A 22,470-nucleotide genomic window follows, 5' to 3' on the forward strand; every position below is an offset into this window, starting at 1 on the left:
ACCCCAGTAGCTGACAATTGGTTGGACCCTCTGCAGAGATTCTGCTTAACAAGGCCAAGATGGGGAAAATAACATTTGCACAGATGCTCGTAAAGCACCAACAGCTTGTGAAAAATGCCTGACCAGATGGACATCTGTGGAGATTCTCAGTCATCCAGCTCATAGTTGTCTCAAAGGTGCCTTTTCAAAAGGCAACTGGACTGTTTTTCCTTGAGGAAGATGTTTCGCTTCTCATCCAGGAAACTTCACTGGTTCTGGCGGGATGGTGGGGGCGATGGAAGGATTAGTTCTGACTGGATGTGGGGGAGGGGGGGTGTTGAAGGATCATATTTCTTTGCAATCATCTGGCCAGATGGCCTTTCCTCAGACATTTTTATCCATTTAGAATAGGAGTCCCCAACCCCCAGGCAATGGCCCACTACTAGACTGTGAGCTGTTCGGAACCAGGCCATGGAAGCTGAGCCACTCACATACAATTATCCCCTCTCCCCCCCCACCCCCACCAGTACGCAAAGCCGGAAAGTTTGGGGAACTCTAATCTAGAAAAATGTCTAAGTGCCATCTTTCTCTTATTAGCTCCATGTGATTCAACCACTCTTTGCTCAGTCTAGGGTCGCCGCTATCATTCTTCCTATATTGACATCTCAACACTCCCACAAAATATTGGCTCTCACAAGGCAAGAAACAAGGCCTATCAGGCAGGTGATAATGGCAGGGCTGGCCCTGTCAACAGCAACTTCATAAAGCCATTTGCAGGCTTGCTATGGATAACAGTTGTGGACAAGTTGGCACAGCTGAGAATCAAGCTGGTAGAAATAACTTTTTAAACATTCACTGACTTTCTAGAGTCTGTCAATTGATACGTAGTCCCATCAGTGGCTATCATGAGTTACTCACTCAGAAATTCGTGTATTGAGTTCCCCCACCGATGTACAATCAAACCAGCCTATGTCCATCCTCATGATTTTCCTGAAATAGGCTTTTCGGATCTGTTGGGTCTGGCGAGCAGCTGATGTTACCCATAAGCAGATCTAACAAAAAGGGTTGGGTGGGATGGAGAAACACTATTAGAAGATAGACAAACCTTTCCTTGATTACTAAAACACAATGCCCAACTGAGGGCCCAGTAAGCTAAATGGAAAACGATCTCAATATTCCTAGCATTGATTTTATGCCTTCTGCTACCATTATCTTGCAATTGGTGGTTAGTCAATTTTTGCAGTGACATCATAACGGTCATTAAATGAATGGTTGTAAGTTGAAGAATACCGGTATAACATTTTTCTTCATCTACCTCACACATTGTGTTGAAGGACTTGTTTTGCAAATGGATCCCTGTGTTTTATAAGTAAAAGGATGTCTATTCAGTCACCCTAGTCCCAAAGCTGATATTTGTTTCTGATCAAAAAATCGTCTCTGATCAAGAAGGCATATAGTTCCTATTTCCATCACGGTTTATCATTTTGTCCACAGAGATGTCCATGCATGTAAGAAGTGAGAAGAAAGGAAGGCTATGTATTAATGCACAGTAGTTTGCATGACTCAACTTGGATTAATATTGCTTATTTAACATGTATGCAAATCAACAGTGACATAGGAATCGCCTGTTTCAGGAGTCTATGGTAGAAAAATGGCTTATATGATACAGAAAGTGTTGCTGATTTCCAAATCAATTATGTTAATAGGGTCTTGAATTGTCATGAGTCTCAGCTGTTAAATAGCTGACTTCTTTACCCTTCTGGAGTGGGGAGAAAAATGAAGGACTAGAAGTAAATACTGACTTGGAGGTATCCAAGCACTAGAACAGCACAGCCCGTTCCTGCATAGGAACTTGCAAAATAGATCATTTGACTTTCAATATCCAGCAACCTATGAAGAAAAGAAGAAAAATTAATCAGGACCGAAACATCTCAAGAGCCAAGTCCCATGAAAAGCCCATTTTATTTTGGGTTAATTAAATAGAAGTGAAGGATATAATTTTGGGATCCTAAGGTTTGTCATTTCAGTGAATCAATTTAAATGTGTGGGTTAAATTGGCTGAGCAAATAGCATGGCAACTGGAATTGTCTTACAATCAACTACAGTAGCTGCATTGATTGCTAAAGATCAGTCAAGAATCCACAGAGGGCAGAATAATTCATAGCACAAGCGTAGACTGAAAACATAATATGACATACGTAGACAGGTAGTCTGACACAATGGATCCAGCAACTGTATCTATTTCTGTAACTCCACACTGGCATTAAAAGATGACTTATTCAAAAAGAGTAAAGCAAGTAAAATTAATCAATTTTTTAAACCAAAAAAGTGCTCTAATTTCAAACAGAAACACTGACAAGGATGCTTTTTAATGCCAAACATCCAATAGCATGCATTACCTATATGCATTGCCATATGCCACTGATTGCATTGTAAAAGCAGACACTTTCCTAAGGCTACAGAATATTTATATGCTCTTGAATTTATGATCTTCACGGGATGATGACAGTAAGAGTCACACTGTTTTAAGCAGTTAGAGTTTTAGGAATTAAAACCGTTCTGATTTCCCTAACAAATTAAAGGCCAGCATTTGCATATGTTCAACAAGGTTGATTTTACAGTGCTCTTTCCTATGGGCATCAAGGAGAAATGTTTCGGAGTAAGTACGGTGATATGAGAACTTGAAGATCGACATGCAGTTAATTAGGGCACCCAGTTCAAATTCATTTTAAATTGGTTGTAATTAGATTCACATTAAAAATGTGTGATTTGAAAGGGGTATGGCTCTGTTCCAAATTGTGATCAACCTGCTTCAAGATTCCATTCAAAAAAATAGTCAATTGACTATAGTTAAGGAAACATCATACCACCTACAGCTATTTCAATTTTTGTCAAGATAAGATGAACACGTGAGTCATGAAGAAAACACAGCTCTGCATTTCTTTTGTAGCCTATCCTGACCTTACCTATGATTACACTTTGCTAACAAAGCAACTTCACAATTTTAGTCTTACAGAAATCAAGGCATCTTCAAGAATCCACTCTACGTACATTAACCCAGAATCTACCATTTTCCAAACAGCAATAACTCCACCCCTATTTAAGATACAATTCCAAAGCAGAAAACAACTGATTTTCTCCTTTTTCCAGCATCCCTTACTGATACTTTCTCCACCTTTCTTTTAGGGTACAGGGACAAAAAATAATAATAAAGGTAAAGGTAAAGGTTCCCCCGCACATGCGTGCTAGTCGTTTCCAACTCTAGGGGCCGGTGCTCATCTCCGTTTCAAAGCTGCTCGTCCGAGGACATCTCCGTGGTCATGTGGCCAGCATGACTAGACCAAAGGCGCACAGAACGCTGTTACCTTCCCACCGTAGTGGTCCCTATTTTTCTACTTGCATTTTTACGTGCTTTCGAACTGCTAGGTTGGCAGAAGCTGGGACAAGTAACAGGCGCTCACTCTGCTACGCGGCACTCGGGATTCGACCTGCCAAACTGCCGACCTTCTGATCGACAAGCTCAGCATCTGCCATCTATTCAAACAGTGGGATATTTAAGTATAATGGAGGAAGAAAAGAGATCTTTTCTTCAAAATCTTTCCAGCTCTTCTTTCAGACAACACTGGCTTTGGTTTTTTTCTCAGCACTAACTACTGCAATAGGTTGATGATTTGCATATAAATGAGGTAGGGCTTAATATTGGCTTCCCAAAGTTCCAGATTTATTAAAGCCTCTGTTGCTTCACTAAATATTTGAGACTGGACAAATGTTTCCCGTTCAATACACTATATTACCCTCAGAGGTAGTATAGCTAGTTGTTGTTTAGTGAACAAAAGTGGGACTGGCAACTTAGTCATTAAGCAAAACATTCACTAAGTGAGACCGCAACTGTGTTTTTGATCTTACTTCAGCTTTTGCTTGCTTTATGGGTCTGTGAAGGTCAAGGTTGACTCAGCCTTCCAGCCTTCCGAGGTAGGTAAAATGAGGACCCAGATTGTTGGGGGCAATTAAGCTGACTTTGTAAGAATGCCGCTTGGGGTGTGTGTGAAAGCCCTAACAAGCAGGCATATACATAGAATGAAGGCTACTGCTAAGCTTGTAAGCCGCCCTGAGTCTTCGGAGAAGGGCGGGATATAAATGGAATTAAAATAAAAAATAAATAAAAATAAATGTGAGGAGTTGTTGTAAAGATACTTTTTCATCCCCATTCTAACCGGAAATGCCACTAAATGAAGATTGCTTATAAAGTAAACCAATGAAGTCCACCTTAATCGTACTGACAACCTTTATTCACACTGACAACATTTTTCCCCAGGAAGACTAAGACGTGCCCCTTTCCCTCTGAACAAAATTGGCTGAAAATGATATACACACAGCCTCTTGTTCCCAAACAGAGTTAAACAAATGTCAACTTTCTCCCAGTCAGGACTTCCTGCGGAAACTCCAAGACTATTTAATTATGTCTGGAAAAGGATTTCAGGCCAACTTTTTATGCAGAAAGGAATAAATTACTCATATATCACAAAAACTGTATTTCAAACAACTATCCCATCACAAGCATAAAACTACTTCTGAAAAAGTACACAAGGAACTTAATAAGCAAAAAAAAGAGAGCAAGTACTGTACAGGATGCTAGTTCCTCAACAAAATGCTTTTAAAAGAAACCCCTCAATTATCCGGCGATCCCACCCTGACACATTCCTAACCATTGTTTCAAGCTAGGGGGAGTCAAGCAACTGTCTTACTGTTTGAGAAAGAGGCAAAACCATAAAATAAAAAGAAGAGGGAAAGATACATGTGTTTTCCCAAAGCTCCATCTTGGTTTTTGGCCTCTCCTTCTTTCTGGGCAGCAGGGACCCGAGCATCTTCCCAGCAACCCCTCCTGGAGATTCAACAGGCCACTCATTTGCATGCATGGGAAAGATATGGACCCCTCAAGCCCCCTCTTGATAGGGCCCCCCCTTGCAGAAATCAGGCATGACACATTTCAATTTGAAGACAGGAAATTTGAAGGAGGAGTAGGAGGAGGAGGAGGGAGGAGGGATATGTTCAGTCTTGAGGTTTGAAGGCAAAAGGATTTCATTCCAGATGGTTCAAGATTTTAGTTCCAGAAAATCATGTGTAATCTAACAAGAAAGCATTCTAATGGCTGCTTCAGTCTTTGGCAGCACGAGAGGATGTTAGCCGTATTCCCAGAGGGACAATCAGTTTTGACCTGCTCTAATGTTAAACCATGAGTTCATGTTCTCAAGGAGAAAAACAAATTGGAAGGGGGTAGTCTTAATAGTACTGATTATCCCTCAGGAAAAATAAAGCTGTTCTTACTTACAAAAGAAACAAAACTAACTTGCATCTAGTACAATCTTACTTATTCCCCCCCCACACACACACACATAATAAGACCATACCTACAAGATTTAGCCCACCAAATAATAACAAAAACAAATTTGTATTCTAACTCGTTATTATCCTGTTGTTAACCATCAGATCATCTAACATTGTATGATAAAGTGGAAAAAGATAATTCAACTTATATCAACTTATACCAGCTTCCTCTGACATCCTTTTAGGCTACAGTGAGTGCAGCATTTTTCTCCCACCTCTTGAACAGATTGCTCATTAGCATACAGAAGAGAGACTCATCAAGATTTTTCTCCATATTTGTCCACAGGTTCTTAGGGGAAAATTCAAAGTAACTGAAATGGCTTTTTTTGGCAGAATAGGCTGAAAATAGCAGACATTAAAGCCTCTTTAATGGACATCAATCTGGACCCAGATTGTTGGGGGCAATAAGCTGACTTTGTAATAATGCCGCTTGGGGGGGGCAAAAGCCCTAATAAGCAGGCATATACATAGAATGAAGGCTATTGCTAAGCACATTGATTTGTGCTTCTTAGATTGTAAGCCGCCCTGAGTCTTCGGAGAAGGGCGGGATATAAATGGGATTTTAAAAAAAAAATCAGCCGGATGCATTCAATAATTTTATCACTATCATTTTTGGAAATACTGCACCTTCCTGATTTCAAAAGAAAAGAGAAACAAACAGCTTCCCCATTGCCTAGCTATAGCGAAGCTGGTTGACACCCCACCCCCCGCCGCCCCCCCAAAAAAGAGGGGCAACTCCAATTTTAAAATATAGGTTTTCCAAAACTTTGGGCTTTTGACTGTAAATAAAATTAAGCTGAAAGTTTTCCAAAACTGTCTTGCTCTGCTGGGATACTAGGTCTGATCTGATCCCTGCTGCACAATCTTCAGTCATCCGCTTCTGGGGCACCAAGAAGGTCGGTGTAGTGTGTGGGCAAGTCTGCCGCCCTCCGTCCCCCCTCACAAGCTTTGATGGACTGCCAGACTGAGCAGCTTCTAAACAGAACAGCCATGTAAGCTGCTTGTTGGGTGCTGAAGATTTGCTCTGCGTCGTCACTGGATCTTTGAGGGGTGTCAGGATGATCTATCTAACTGGCAATGTGGCACACGGCAAAAGAAAGCAGAAATGGTGGCCCAGTGAGATACAATGCCAGAGGGCCAGTTTGGCCTAGTGGTGAAAGCCCCAAGCGACAAGCCAGGAGACGGTGAGTTCTAGTCCTGCCTTAGGCATGAAAGCTAACTGGGTGATCTTGAACCAGGCACTCGCTCTCAGCCCAACTCATCTTACATGGTTGTTGTGGGGAAAGTAGTAGGAGGAGAAGAGAGTTTTAGTTATGTTCCCTGTCTTGAGTTATTTATAAAAAATAATAAGGGCGGGAAATGAATAAATGATAAAATTAAATGTGCAAGCCACCGAGAAAAAAAACGTTCTTCAAGTCTTGCCATACCCCATTTTAAAAGCAGGATCCTCACCAGTAAGAGGGTTCAGTTCAACCCCTCCCCATCCTGCAAATCTTAAAAATGAAACACGGCCCAAGAGGGCTCTCAGCGCCATTGGCAAGCTGATTAAGCCAGCACTGCATTGTTTGCATTCTGTGACAAAATGGCAAAAAACGGAAGAGCCTGGGATGCCCAAGATGGCCGCAGCAAATGTGCAATCGAAACCCTGCCCCTTTGTACATGCATCAGTGCCCCGCACATGTACCAAGGGATAGAACCTCAATTGCCTCTGGATTTGTTCTACTTCTGTGATTTAAAGGGATGCCCATGGAGAGGGTTTTCTCCTTCTGTAACCAGAAATGGGTTGCTTGACAAAAATGCCAATGTCCCAGAGTTATGAGAATCTGCCAAAAGAGGGGCCCATTTTGGTAGAAAGCTAATGTGGAGGAAAAATACTCCTGGATCAGAGTTCAAAGACCACGCCAACTTGGGGAATAAAGGAAAAGGTATATTTGGTTCAGGGTTGAAAAATTGTGCCAATATGGAGCAGGATTGCCACCTGTTTGGCAGGTGATAGCTAGCCCAGAAAGAAAAGACCCTTTGGTTGGGAACTGAGCATGTATCAGAAGGGAACCGGGCTTGGTAGGCAGATGTTGGCATCTTTGGAGCAATTGTTTCCACTCTTCAACCTTCTTTCACCTAATTCTAAGGCCAGCATCTTCCAGACTTACTTTAAGAACAAACTAATCATTTATACATTTTTTTTTTAAAAAATGTTCCTCTCTCTTTTGATAATCCTAGAGAGTCTTTCAAGTTATGGTGCCCATTGCACTTCTGCAAGAGCTGAATGTGGCAAATTATACAAGTACAGGTGGTGCCAACTCAATTTTTTTTCCACCAAAGCCTCATCTTGGTTCTTTTCCATCCCCCTTCCTTGGGCAACAGGCAGCAGCTAAAAGAGGGTGCTCATTTGCATAGAGAGGAACATAGAGATCATATTCTTCTGCCCAAACCGTATCTTGATAGGCCAATGCAAATCAAATTAGATTTAACTCAAACTGAAGAGGAAATATCTCGATGTCTGTATATAATACAAGAGTCAAGGGCTAACCAATTTTTTTTTGAGTGGTTTGATATTTAACTAAAAGAAAATAGGGCAAGTTCCCCCCTCCCTTAATAGGCGCTTCTTTGTAGATCACATGACACGAAGGGACAGGGAAGGGCTTAGGAGCTGGCAACATTCCAATCGACTGCTCCCAGGCTTCTCCCATAAGGAGCTGTGGTTAGAAAGCAGTATTGCAGGCAAACTCTGCTCACTGTCAACAGCTCAGTCCTGATCAGCTCAAGGTGGACTCGGCCTTCCATCCTTCCAAGGTCAGTAAAATGAGGACCCAGATTGTTGAGGGCAATATGCTGACATTGTAAACCACACAGTGTGTGCTGTAAAGCATTATGGAGTGGTATATAAGCATATAAGTGCTATTGCTATAAGAATGCACCAGGATTATTTTTTTCCCCACAACGGCCTGGCTAGATCTGTGTCTTCACCTAATTGAGCCATGCCCTCTTACCAAACATAGCAAAACAAAACTGTAGAACCTTGTGTAACATTATCATTGATCTTCCTTTCACAATCAGTTGATAAGGCTTGCCCTGTTGCAACTCACACTCCCTCATTCCAAATAAGCTTAAGCAACTTATTATAATTTTAGTCACAGCATATTAATACATCAAAGATGTAAAAGACACAAAGCTAGTCCTTCAAACAAAAAAGCTTACATTTAAATGAACTCTGGAACAGTTATGGCAATTCCCACCCACCCCACAAAAAAGTGCCATGCATACAGTGCTCAAAAATCCCTGAACCATTAAACTCTGAAGAATAGAATAATAACTTTATTGTCACTTTGAATGTGCACTAATCGGAATACATTAAAATGAAATTTTGTTGAATTCAGCTCTCAAAGGGTCATGACCTCCAATATACACTACATAAATATGACAAAAATAAATAAATACAGAATTATGCATATACCCACATATATTATATGACACAGAGAGACAACAGACTAGTTTGGGCTATGTACTGTATACATGTGCATGGCGAGAAAAACGTATCTTGCGAGTTTACCAAACGGGTGGCATAGGGAGCAAAGCTATTACAGAATTAGGTAGTCCTGCTATAAATACTTTGAAACCTCCTCCCAGAGGGGAGCAACAGAAACAGACCGTAAAGTGGGCCTGTGGAGTTTCTAACAATGCTTTGAGCTCTAAGCACATAGTGCTTATAAGCAGCATCCTGAATACCAGGGAGCGAGCTTCCTGTGAACTTCTCGGCTGTCCTTACCATTCTCTGTGTGGACTTTCTGTCTGAGGCTCTGCTGCCACCAAACTAGACAGTGATGAAATTTGTTAAAATGCTCTCAATTGTGCCTCTGTAAAAAGTGGCCAGGACAGAAGGAGAAAGATTTATTTATTTATTTATTAAATTTTTATACCGCCCTTCTCCCGAAGGACTAAGGGCGGTGTACAGGGCAATAAATATTAAAAAACAAAGTACAAAAGTTAAAAAACAATTAAATAATTTATGCCCGATATATACAATAGTTAAAACCATATTAAAAACCCAACCCCAAACCCATCAGACCAGGCCGGATTGCTCAAATAAATAGGTTTTTAGATCCCGCCGGAAGGAGCGAAGGTCGGGGGCCATCCGGAGCTCAACCGGCAAGTGGTTCCACAGGTCTGGCGCGCCCACAGAGAACGCCCTCCCCCTGGGGGCCACCAGTCGACATTCTCTGATCGGAGGCACCCTGAGGAGGCCCTCTCTGTGGGAGCGCACTGGACGGAGGGAAGTTGACGCCGGCAGCAGGTGCTGCCATAGGTAATCTGGACCCATGCCATGTAGGGCTTTGTAGGTCATTACCAGCACCTTGAATCTCACCCGGAAGACAACCGGCAACCAATGCAGCTCGCGGAGCAAAGGTGTAACATAGGAGTATTGGGAGACTCCCAACACAACTCGCACGGCTGCATTCTGCACCAGTTGGAGCCTCCGAGTGGTCTTCAAGGGCAGTCCCATGTAGAGAGCATTACAGTAGTCCAAACGAGAGGTCACGAGCGCATAAGTGACTGTACACAAGGCATCCCAGTTCAGATAGGGCCGCAACTGGCGCACCAGGCGAACCTGGGCAAAGGCCCCCCTAGTCACAGCTCCTATATGATCTTCTAAAGAGAGCTGTGAGTCTAGGAGGACCCCCAAGTTGCACGCCCTATCTACGGGGGGCAATAGCTCACCCCCCATAGCAAGAGATGGAGTAATCTGAATTTCCCGGGATGCCGGCACAAACAGCCACTCAGTCTTGTCAGGGTTGAGCCGAAGCCTGTTCCTCCCCATCCAGACCCGGACCGCCTCCAGGCAACGGGACACCACGTCGAGGGCATCACTGGGGTGGTTTGGGGTTGAAATGAAAAGCTGGGTATCATCAGCATACTGATGATACCCAACTCCAAAACCACGAATGATCTCACCCAGAGGCTTCTTATAGATGTTGAACAGGAGAGGCGAGAGGACCGATCCCTGGGGAACTCCACAAATGAGAGGCCTCAAGGTCGACCTCTGCCCCCCTGCCAACACCGACTGCGAACGTCCCAGAAGGTAGGAGGAGAGCCACTGAAAAACTGTGCCTCCCACTCCCAACCCCCTGAGACGCCGCAGCAGGATACCATGGTCGATGGTATCGAAAGCCGCTGAGAGGTCTAATAGGACTAGGACAGAGGAACAACCCCTGTCCCGAGCCCGCCAGAGATCATTCACCAGCGTGACCAATGCCGTCTCCGTGCTGTACCCGGGCCTGAAACCCGATTGGTACGGGTCCAGATAATCAGCTTCCTCCAAGAACAAAGGTAGCTAATGCGCCACCACGCTCTCAACCAACCTTCACAAGAAAGCGAAGGTTGGAGACCGGACAAAAATTGTTTAATATTGCTGGGTGCAAGGCAGGCTTCTTGAGGAGGGGTCTCACCACCGCCTCCTTCAAGGCGGCGGGAAAACTACCCTCACTCAAAGAAGCAGTTATCACTGCCTGGAGCCAGCCTCATGTCCCATCCCGGGCCGCATAAACCAGCCAGGAGGGACACGGGTCCAATAAACACGGGGTGGAGCTCAGCTTCCCCATGATCCTGTCCACATCTTCAGGAGTCACAGGGTCGAACTCCTCCCAGATAACATCGACAAGACTGCCCGTGCCCTCATCGTCAGACTCTGCCCAATCGGAGTCCAAACCGGTCTGAATCCAAGCGATTTTGTCCGACAGATATCGGCTAAACTCCTCGGCGCGACCCTGCAAGGGCTCCTCCCTCGCCTCCTGATTAAGGAGGGAGCAGGTTACCCTAAACAGGGCGGCTGGGCGATTATCTGCGGACGCAATGAGGGTGGCAAAGTGGTTAGACCTTGCGACCCTCATCGCTGTGAGATAAGATCTCGTAAACGACCTTAGTCGCAACTGGTCGGATTCAGATCGGCTGGACCTCCAACAGCTCTCTAGGCCCCGTCTCCGACGCTTCATCTCCCGGAGCTCCATGGAGAACCATGGAGCCCATTGGGATCTGCACCGGGTCAAGGGCCGCATGGGTACAACTCGGTCAAGTGCCTCTGTGGCTGCCCTTTCCCAGGCTTCCACTAGGGCATCGGCCGATCTGTGAGCAAAGGAGGCAGGTGGGGACCCAAGCGCCGCCTGGAACCGCTCAGGGTCCATTAAGATGTGCTCTTCTCATCTGATGCAGGAAATGCAGGCTCCTGTCTAGCTTGTCTAGCTGCTCTTTCAGGCTATGGTGACTCAAGCATCTTCTTAACTACCTATACTAAAAGCAGAGCAAAGTATATACCCAAACACAAGGGTCTTCAGACTTGGCCCTTTTATGACTTGTGGACTTCAACTCCCAGAATTCCTCAGCCAGTGTATTCTGGGAGTTGAAGTCCACAAGTCATAAAGGGGCCATGTTTGAAGACCCCTACTCAAACATAATGGAAAGAACAGGTTCTTCTCTCTTAAATCCACTTTGATTCTTCCAGCTCTTATTTAAGACAACTCTGCCTTTGGCATCTTCTAACAAATTCTACAACAGGTGCAATAGGCTGGTCACTTGCATTCAGAGGAGGAAGAGATTAACAGTTTGCCCCAAACCCCAGACTCATTAGCCTATGCAAATACAAGGAGATTCAATTGGAGATCCCAAATCCAAATACAGCAAGTTTCTATTTGTGTTTGTGATTCAAGGGTAAACAAATCCCATGGAAGAGCATCAAAATGGCTTCAGCTGCCAAAATGGCTTCAGTTTTTGGTGGACAAAGATAGCATTCAGACAACATCAGAGAAAGAATGACACAAACAAAGGGGCCTGATCAGAATAATCTTGGCTTTTTCCTCTTATTTTCACAACAGGAGCAGCAAATACCTGGGCCTCTTTTTCCATACAGAAGCTGCTTTTTTAAAAAAAAACAACAACCATCCTTCAAGTCTGTCTTGCCCTCAAATCAAATCAAATTAAATTAAATCAAATCCCTGCAGTTTCCTTGACAAGATTTTGGAAGTGGTTTACCATTTCTAGGACTGAGAGAGAAGGACTGGGCTAAAGCCATCCATCCAGCTTCATGCCTAAGACAAGGTTAGAACTTACATTGGTTTTATGGTTTCTAGCCTGGTGCCTCTAACTACCAGAGCAAATTGATTCACTAAATGAAAGTAGTCCTTGATTTACAACCACAATTGAGCCCAAGACAGTTGTTAAGTGAGTTTTGCCCCATTTCATGACCTTTCTTGCTACAATTGTTAAGTACAGTTGTTAAGTTAGTAACATGGTTGTTAAGTGAGTCTTGCTTCCCCCATTGACTTTGTCATGTCGCAAAAGATAATCACATGACCCCAGGACACTGCAACCCTCATAAATACATGCCAGCTGCCTTGCATCCCTCATTTTGATCATGGGATGATGGGAATGCTGCAACAGTTATAAGTGTGATAAACAGTCGTGTCACTTTTTTCCAGTGCTGTTGTAACTTCAAACGGGTCACTAAATGAATGGCTGTAAGTAGGGGACTATCTGTATTATATTTCAAGCCAATATAAAGTCTGACATTTATTTATTATTCCCCAAACAGTAAAATAATGCTGTCAACGCTGCTAACATCGGATGTTCTTGCTTTGACAACAGATGAAAATGCAGCCATTTTCTCTGTGCTGTTAGAATTAGTTAGTGCTGGGAGGGGGAATTGGAATGAGAGTTCAGTTAGTCATAATAATAATAATAACTATGCCGTCCAATGACAAACTGGGTCCAGAGCTGATAACATTTTGGCGGGCTGACGAGATGAGGAGAAAGCCCACGCTTCACACTAATTGGGGAATGTGCTTTATGACTGTTTATTGGGGGGTGGGAATTGTACTTTGTTACTTTGTATCCAGGGGAAGGGAATTTAGTTTTTGGGTTCAACTATGTAGTGCTGATCCTTTGTTTCCTGAATAAAAGATTCTTTAAGGAAAACAATGTCTTGAAGTTCTTTTGAAGGGTTTCATCTCTTGGAACCATGACAAAAGCATCAGGATCTAATCTTACCAAACACGTATACTTCCCAAAAAATCAAAACAAAAGCTACAAACAACTTTAGCATAAAGAATACCCTTATGCAAAAGAAATAAAACTGAAAAAAGCATATTTAAGCTCATGTATTATATAAAGCTATACGTAAACATCTGCCATTGAACCTTTTTAATGCATGTGGTTTCACTCATTGGGAAAAATACTACAAGTATTCCAGAGGTTAGCCTTGATACCTTCCTAGTCACTCTTTCACACTATAGAAAGAGTTTTCCCAATGGGTGAAACAACATGCATGATGAGCCATGGTGGTGCAGTGGTTAGCATGCAGTATTGCAGGCTAATTCTGCTGACTGCCAGCAATTGGGCAGTTCGATCCTGAGGTGGGCCCAAGTAAGTAAAATAAGGACTCAGATTGTTGGGGACAATATGCTGACTCTGTAAACTGTTTAGAGAGGTCTCTAAAGCACTGAGAAGCTGTATATAAGTCTAAGTGCTATTGCTATTGCTATAGAGCGCCAGGCATATTCTTTGCCATGTCTACAAGAGACATGATGGGGGGGGAAAATAAGAATTTCCTTTAAAAATTCCACCTGGATATTTTTCCAGTTCTTTTTTCAGGCAAGAGGAACCAAAGCATCTTCCCAGCAACCTCTTCCTCCTGTAAATGCAAATGAGCATTTGCACGCAGGGGAGATTAACAAAACATCGTTCTGATTATATCTCTGAGAATGAGTCAAGATTTGACTGCAATCAAAACTCTGAATGAAACTTTCCATAGTTGCAGTTCAGAGAGATTCCAAGTCCAATTCAAGTTACTTGAATTTGACAAAATACAGAGGTGCCTAGGCTAAAGTAGGGAAGACTGAATTGCCTGAAGCTACTTCAGTCTTACTTTTGGGGAAATTAGGATGAAAATATCACACACATCTGCTTTTTCTCAGAGCAAATCTAAAGTCAACTCTAGGGACCAATTCTAATGTAATCCATGGATTTTTATAGAAAGAAAAACAGAATACATATGTATTTAAGGAAAATAAGAGAGGAAATACTGGTTACAACTAATTGGAGACTTGTAATAATATGTATTTGTATGAAATGGAACTATTGTATCCCAGACACCACATTGCTGTTCAAAGATACTATTGTAACATTGGAAAATCAATCAAAAACTTATAAAAAGAAAGAAAGAAAGAAAGAAAGAAAGAAAGAAAGAAAGAAAGAAAGAAAGAAAGAAAGAAAGAAAGAAAGAAAGAAAGAAAGAAAGAAAGAAAGAAAGAAAGAAAGAAAGAAAAACAGAAAACAGACAGAAATCAAAATCTTTTTCTCCCCAAACCTCACCTTGATATTTTCTCAGCTATTATCTCAGACAATAAATCAACCAAATGATTTCCCATTCTTCAATACTTGTAGAGAGGGAACCAGTCTTCTCCCGACACCCCACCTTGACTACTGTAGCTCCAGGCAAATCAGCTTAGTTCAGTTCACATGGAAGATCACAGATTCAAAAAATGCTGTGTTTTCATTTAAGTTTGCAATAGAAGATTCCAGGGCAAACCTGTTCAATTTTAGCTTGCTATTCTTTCAGTCATTTTCCAAAGACTGAAACTGCCTACTCAAAATCTGATCTAAGAACAGGGGCATCCACAGGGAGTGGATGAAAAAAACCAAACCAAGACATTGGGCATAATTGAAGCCCTGTCCTTTCTTTTGCATTTGTAACGAACACGTTAAAAAGGGGCAAGGTTTTGATTTCAGTGTTGTGGACAAAATATGTACTAATCGGTCTTGAGCCCATATGCAGAGTGCCAACAGCTAATTGGACAGAACAAGCAGGACCACTCTGACCTCTGATCGACACAAACGGAAAGAAAGTGAAGACTTGTGGTGGCCACAACACAGAAGAAACCTAGATTCTACTAGGCCAGGGGTAGGCAACCTTGGCTCTTTTATGCCTCATGGACTTCAACTCCCAGAATTCCTGAGTCAGCTGACTCAGGAATTCTGGGAGTTGAAGTCCATGAGTCATAAAAGAGCCGAGGTTGCCTACCCCTGGACTAGTCAATCCTTCCTCAGCTTCTCCACATATGGAATTGAAATTGCAACATGCATTGCATCTATAACAACCACAACAGCATAGAAATCTGCAAAGCCACCCTTTGGTTTGCAAACTGCTTTGATGTGATGGTTCAATTACACCACTGAATCAAGGGACTCTTTTGAAGTTTTGTATTATGAAATGCACCTCACATTTAGTCTGTTTTTTGAATCTTGAGCCAAGTGTTCTGCGATGATCAGTTTCTACACTCTGGCTTTAGAATTTGAAGCCTAAAAGGATAGACTCAGAAACTTAATACACTAGATGTATTATTCTTAGTTCCCCTGCAAGATAATAGAAACTGAAGGGAGGGAGAAAGGTGACAGAACAATGTAGATTTTCCTCTTTATTTCAGGATAATCACCAAATCTTGAAGAAAAAAAAAGTGATTGCACAATGCAGCATTTTGAAATCTGTTAAACTCGATAGTTCTTCTAAGTTTTAGCCCCTGTGTAGGTGGTGGTAGATTATTAACACAAGCGCTTATCAACTCTTGAGTAAGCTGCAATATCTCCTATCTTTGGAGAAGTGTCAAGATCTGTTTTAAACCCATATGATTTGGAAGGTGGTCAGACACTATCATTTTTAATATATTAACTTCTCTAATAACAGAGGCTGCAAATCCAGCACTCAGTTTAATGGAATAATTATCTGCCAAAATAGGCCAATCATTTGCTGATTTAGATAACCCACTGGATTAACTCCCAAAGAACTGAGCCAACACCATTTGATAAAATTGAAAATATTTTGTGCTCACTCACCCACAACTTATTGATGCATTACTGACATTCTGATGGTGAGAGTTGTTAATCCAAACTATTGTGTTATTCATGCACACTTTGTTTGGGTCTTCCAGCTCTTGTTTTTCAATGTCATATTGAATAAATGTGTCTGTCATGATCCCAAAAACAATCAGCATGGCTGGCTGGGCTACTCCATGAAGAATGGCACAGATGCTTCCCAAAAGCATCATCAGTATCTCAGCCGAAGAAGCAAATCTGAACTGTAAGGAATAAGAGGCAGGTTTTGTTCATCAGTAGTTTTCACATCATTTGCTTTTATATTACTAGTCCATTATTTTTATTAATGGCGTAGCATTGCATTCTTTCAGGTGTAACATGTCCCTCTTCCTAACTTCAGCTTGTAACCGAGGACCTTCTCAATTAAATCCCCCGCACAGATAATTGAAAAGATAATCCTCATTTAGTTACCACAACTGGGTCCAGCAACTTGGTCATTAAGCAAAGTGGTTGTTAAGTGAAATCACAACTGTGCTTACAATCTTCAGATTTCTTTTGCTTCAGAGACTTGCGAAGATTGTAAATGTGAACATTGATTGCAAAGTTACTTTTTCATCACTGTTGTAACTGTGAAGAGTTGCTAAAGGAGGCAGTTGTTAAATGAGGAGTACCAGTAGAATATCTAGAGAAGAAAAATGGCTTGACTTTGTGTAGCGAAATGACTGGGACCTCACACTTGATTCTGAAAGCCACTTTCCAGGCTGAACTTCTGTTCGGCCATTTTGCATCTGGCTTCAGTCTGTAAACATTGAGCTTTGAGTAAGTGACCAGCTGTTCTCTTCTCTTCCCCCACCCCCTTGATTTGATACCATAGCTCACAACTGATGATACAGGAACTCAGGTTAGATACATAGTCTTAACAGAATGTGCATACATGCATACACGTATCTTTCTGTTCAATTGTATCTGATTGTCAGAGGTTGCCTGGACAAGTCCTTGGCAAGGGTTTTCAAAAGTATTTTGCTGTAGTCTCCTTCTTAGAGCTGAGAGAAAGTGACTGGTCATCCAGATAGCTTTTTATCTAAGGTGGAACCAGAACTCATGACCCCCCAAATTTCTAGCTTGATGCCTCAGCCTCCAACAAGAGGGCTCTCATAAATATAATAACAGAGTGCTGATAAACAGAAATGCCTTTCTTGGAAAACTGAGCTTTTGTTTCTGTCTTGATTGGATCAGGTTTTGTGACAGATGAATTGGTGGGGCTAGATAGAAATGTTTGAGAGCCTTGCTCTCATTATATGTGAAAAATAATAAAAAGCAGGTATGCTATTACCAGCTGAAAGAATCCAATTCGAATGCCATCTTTTTTCTTGTGTGGTAGCCTTCAAAGAAAGAAAAACACGGGGCATTATACATGTAGCTTTTCTCCTTCTATCTAGTAGATCTTCCAGGACCTCCTTCAAACATCCCAAGATGGAAGACAGCATCTTCCTACTAGCAGATTTGCCTCACAGATGACCCCCATTCAAATCAAATGTTGTAAAATGGCTTTCCCATGAAGATGAGGGACCCTCTCTACTGGCTTTTAGGAAATTTTAAAGCCTGAACTGTTCCAGAGACCTGTTCCCTGAGTTGAGACTGACACCGTTATCTTTAGTTTTATGAACTATCATGTGCTTATTGTATTATGTTGCACTGTGCACATTCTAAATCGTATCTTTTTTTTTTGTAATCTGCTGAAAGTCATTTGGATTGCAGCAGCATGGAAATACGCCTCATAAATAAAATGCCTAAGCATCCTTGTGCAGATTTGGTTTTCACAGGATCTCATCAGTTAATTGATGGAACAATCAACCATTGGCAGTAATATATGAAAGTGTTACAAACACGCTTAGTCTGATATCTGTAACTTCTTGGAAGGAAGTACTTTGTTGATGCATGTTAAAAGCAAAGGGGAATTTTGCTAATGGCTGCATAGGCTGGCAATTATGGGAGTTGTAGTACCAGATAATGGGGAAACAACAGATTGGGGAAATCTGAAGAGATTAGTTTGTGTTTTCTGAAAAGGTCGAATCAGTAGCTCACCAATGACATCACTGATTCACATCTTTTCGTTCTTATTCAGCTTCCTTACTTTTAGAATTTTGCACATATTAGCTACTCCAGGGACTTATTGCCGTCCCTAGTGATTGCCTTGCATTTGAGCAAATTTGAAAGAGCTGGATGAATACTAGAACTTTAGGAAGCATTAGTATCGCCTCGCTTTCCAAATTGTGGGGAATAATTGTCCCATGTTATATAAAAATAGGCAGTATCTAATATGCTAAATCTGGACTTCAGGTATTTAAAAAAAACACTTGAATACAGACTAGAACTGGGTCAGAGGAAGGCAATAGAATAGGAACAGAGGACAAGTCCTAATAAGGATCTGGGGAAAGAAGGCTGAGAAGGGACATGATAGAACTCTCGGAGTTCTGGAAAACTATCCTACAGAAAAGGACACTGTGATTTTTCTGCAGGACTAGATTTTTAAGTTACAGGAGGACAGATTTTTGTACATTGGAAGAAACTTCTTGATGATGAGAGCACTTTAGGAAATGAACAACTATTCAGGGAAGGGTAGTCTTGTTTGGTCAAGCTATTGCTCTAGCTTTTGCACATGAAACCAATGATTGGACAGTGACCAAAAAAAGAGGTCTTCCGAGTTTGATTTTGTAAGCCTCGTCCTGAAGTAGATAAGGGAAACGTTTGACGTACTGGTTACATAAGGACACACAGGCAGCTGTTTCCAGAAAAAGAGGAAAATGTGGTAGATAATTAGTCCAAAGGCTATAAATTCAAAAGATAAGAGCATTTTTAAAGAACTGGTTGATATTTTAAGCAGAAGCCAACCTGTTCAGGCATCTAGATTGAGGACTATTTAATTTTTTGCATTACCATATAAAAATGTTTTATTCTCTTGGTATTATTCCATCCTGCCTCCTCTTCCTCCCCCCCCCCACAAAAAAAAGCTTAATGGAATGAATGAAATCAGCAAATGCACTACTAGAAAAGAAGAACATTTATCTTACTTGTGTGCTTTTGCATTGTTCTTTGAAGAGGCTTCATTTTTCCCACCAAAACTCCTGCAAAAAGCAATACATTTTTCTCACTGGGAGCAAGATTAACTGTCCAGTTCTGTTCAGAGTCCATCCCACTGATAATATTCCTCTAAATATAGTCTGCAGCTTTTTCTCTGTGTTAGATTTCAATAAGAGCATTATCTTTAACAGAACTATTTGAAAAGCTGTGAAATATATATATATATATATAAAGGTGGGTTTTATTCAGAATGAGCTTTCCATCTAATCAAAAGCCTGTTTCGGTATGTTTTTTGAAAAGAGAGTGGTATTCAGAACCAGGTTTAGCATACACAGCATGCTGATTATTGATGGAGACTGAGCACAGTAGAAAAACCGACAAAAGTGGGAAAGAAGTGAGGGGTTGTACAAATCTCTAAAAGGATACTTTGCTTTGGTGAAGTTTCGGTCAAAGCACCCCTTTAAAGCTGAGCCACAGGGCTCCTGTTCTAAACAGCAGAGCAGAATGGCTGCTTAATTGGAGACAGTGGGTTGAAGCAAAGGCATACACATATAGAAGGCCATTTCTAGCTAAATAGCTAGAATAGCCCCTTCGCATTCCACAAAATGCCTCAATGAAGTCTTCACATAAAACCTTCACAAGGTGTGGGACCCAGCATGCTCAGAGGAACCAAGAGGACTTCAACTCCCAGAATTCCTGAGCTAGCACGGCTCAGCTTGGAAACCTCTCTCTTTCCCCTCAGCATGGCTGGCTCAGGAATTCTGGGAGTTGAAGTCCAGGCAGAGAGAGCAAAACAGCTTAGAATAAAAATGTTGAGAGGTGAGCACGCTCAGCAACCAGGGGATGCAATGAGGGAGGGGAGGCAGAGAAAATGAGCTGGAGAGTCCTAAGAAATAGCCAGAGTAGATGCCATCTGGAAAAATAAAAGCTCAACATCCAACATATTTTGCAGGCCTCATTTCTACACCCTTTTAGAGCTCTGACTTACTCTGCTTTGCTGATGTCATTATCTGTTGGGGAAAAAAAACACATGGGAGTTAATGTGGGAGTTAAATCTTTAGCAAAATATTTTTCTTCCTCCTACCAATTGCTATATCCATTTACTTGCTTTTTGCTACATTGATCTTTTAGTTACACAATGCAGTGCTTGATTAATGATTCCCCTGACTTTGAGTTCATAGCTTTTGTAGAAATTCAAAATAGACCAAATTGAAACATCTTTTCTGTTTCTCTAAACTGGTTCCTTATGCACGATGAAGAATAACAAAGATTTTAGTTTTGATCTTTGTCTTTTTAATACAGGTAGGAGGAGGAAAACTACTTCTTCTTTCTCAAGTAGGAGAAAAACTATTTTTTCCTCAAGGAAAAAAACAGTCCAGTTGCCTCTTGAAAAAGCACTTTTGAGATAGGAAGAAAACTAGCTTTCTAATTTAACTAATTCAAAAACCCTTCTGACACTTCCTTAAACCTCTTATGCTTTCAGTTATCTTGCCGTTGCCTACTCAAACATCTAACTCTGCCCATTTTATAAAGTATTTATTTTAGATTTTAGATTTCCACTCTGCTTTTCTGCATTTTTAAAAAAATAATCATGCTGACTTAACAGTGAGTAAAAAAATGAGAACATTAATACAGTTAAAATTGGAGTTGAAATTAAACATTAAAATGCATTAACTATTAAAAGTTTGGTAGAAGAGATGTCTTTTTTCTATCTTCCTGAATATTGGGCCAAACATAGCTTCCCAGGGAGTGTGTCCTTCCATCTGAGAACTTCTCAGGAGAAAGCCCCTTCTAGTGTAGCAGGCAGGCAGGATTTTGGTGGTGGAGGTGAGGGTCCTCAAAAAGGCCTTTTCTGACTGCATGGGTGCGGTCAGCCTTTCTTCCTGCCAGTCCTGAGGGCTACTTTGGATCAAGTGGGTCAGCTATCACTGGCCCGCAATCTACAAAGCTTCGCCCTTTGACTAGTCACCTTTACGGGGCGACTTTCGGTCATATTGGACCCCCCAGCTGATAGAAATTGGGCTTGGGGAACGGAGCTTCACTTCCCCGCGCCTGTGTTGCCATGACATCACTGGAAACTCTCCCAACGTAACCAAGCAGGTAGATAATGAATAGCTGGACTCCAACTCATTAACAGCTTTAAAGATAATACTCGCACCTTTAAGGCTAGATGTTTCATAAAGATAATGGCACTTAAAAAAAACCAGACATTATACTGCATGCCACTGTGAATATATCCTGCACAGCAATCAAATGGCTACTGCAATTTACATGTATACATTTATGTGAAAATGTGCAGGACTTTGGATTTAAAGGGAAAAATATGCTTCAAAGGGCATGGACTTTTCATGCAACACATGGAATTGCCCTTTTGGGAGAAAACACAACTTTAAATAGCTACTGAGAGGCGGTTTTTTTAGGTTTTAGTAAAATTAGTGGATCAGTTTTGTTGTTTTCCTTTATGCGAGCACGATTTTATCCCTGAAAGATGTTGAAGACTATTATTAATGCCAAAACTTAGCAATTAGCCCTCCAATTCAACAAATATTTGTTTAGACAAAAAGGGACAAGATTTGATTTATATCCCTGTGAATTAGGATCTATTTTAATGGTACTTTAGTATAGCAAAGTAAAAGCAATATAGTAGAGAAAACATTATAATAAAAATGACCATATAATAAACCATAACCAAGAAATGATATGAACAAATCATGTTTACTAATTTAATCTATGAAGTCAAGAAGTGTTCCAAGTACAAATGCTTACATGACTCATTTGATTCAAAGGCCAAATTGTCTTCTCCAATTCTCTTAATACTGCACAAAGTAACTGGTTCAGGCATGATCCACTCCTTTCAATTCCTAAAAAAATCCAATAAATTGTGATTCCACAAGCACAGGAAACAAACCTTCACCCTCAATTGTGATTGTGTTATGGGCTAACATCAAACCATACAATGATCTTGGGTAACCCTATCAGGTTTCTTGCTGCTCTATGTCAGCCATTTATTTATTAAATAATAATAATCCAAGCCCATTGGTGGAGTGAATCTCAATAAACATCCACAGTATAAATAAGTTTAATAACAATATTTAATAACTGAAGTATGGATAATAAAACCAACTTATCAAAAAGCAATAAAATAGGTGACATATACAACTGAATGGAATT

The 22,470-nt window shown here is 41.3% G+C and overlaps 1 protein-coding gene across 1 annotated transcript in view; it reads right to left on the bottom strand.

The window, feature by feature from the left end:
- Positions 1-22,141, bottom strand: part of ABCB11 (ATP binding cassette subfamily B member 11) — a gene marked incomplete at both ends in the record, with an annotated part of 66,460 nt that extends 44,319 nt beyond the window's left edge. Inside the window, 6 exons of the mRNA XM_081339629.1 lie at positions 898-1,031; positions 1,782-1,869; positions 16,240-16,481; positions 17,552-17,600; positions 20,288-20,309; positions 22,066-22,141. Coding sequence (XP_081195755.1) covers positions 898-1,031; positions 1,782-1,869; positions 16,240-16,481; positions 17,552-17,600; positions 20,288-20,309; positions 22,066-22,141 — 611 coding nt within the window. The remainder of the gene's footprint in view (positions 1-897; positions 1,032-1,781; positions 1,870-16,239; positions 16,482-17,551; positions 17,601-20,287; positions 20,310-22,065) is intronic.
- Between the last annotated feature and the right edge of the window lie 329 nt (positions 22,142-22,470).

This window comes from Vipera berus (genome assembly GCF_964194415.1).
Source record: "Vipera berus genome assembly, chromosome: 1".
Classification (NCBI taxonomy): domain Eukaryota; kingdom Metazoa; phylum Chordata; class Lepidosauria; order Squamata; family Viperidae; genus Vipera; species Vipera berus.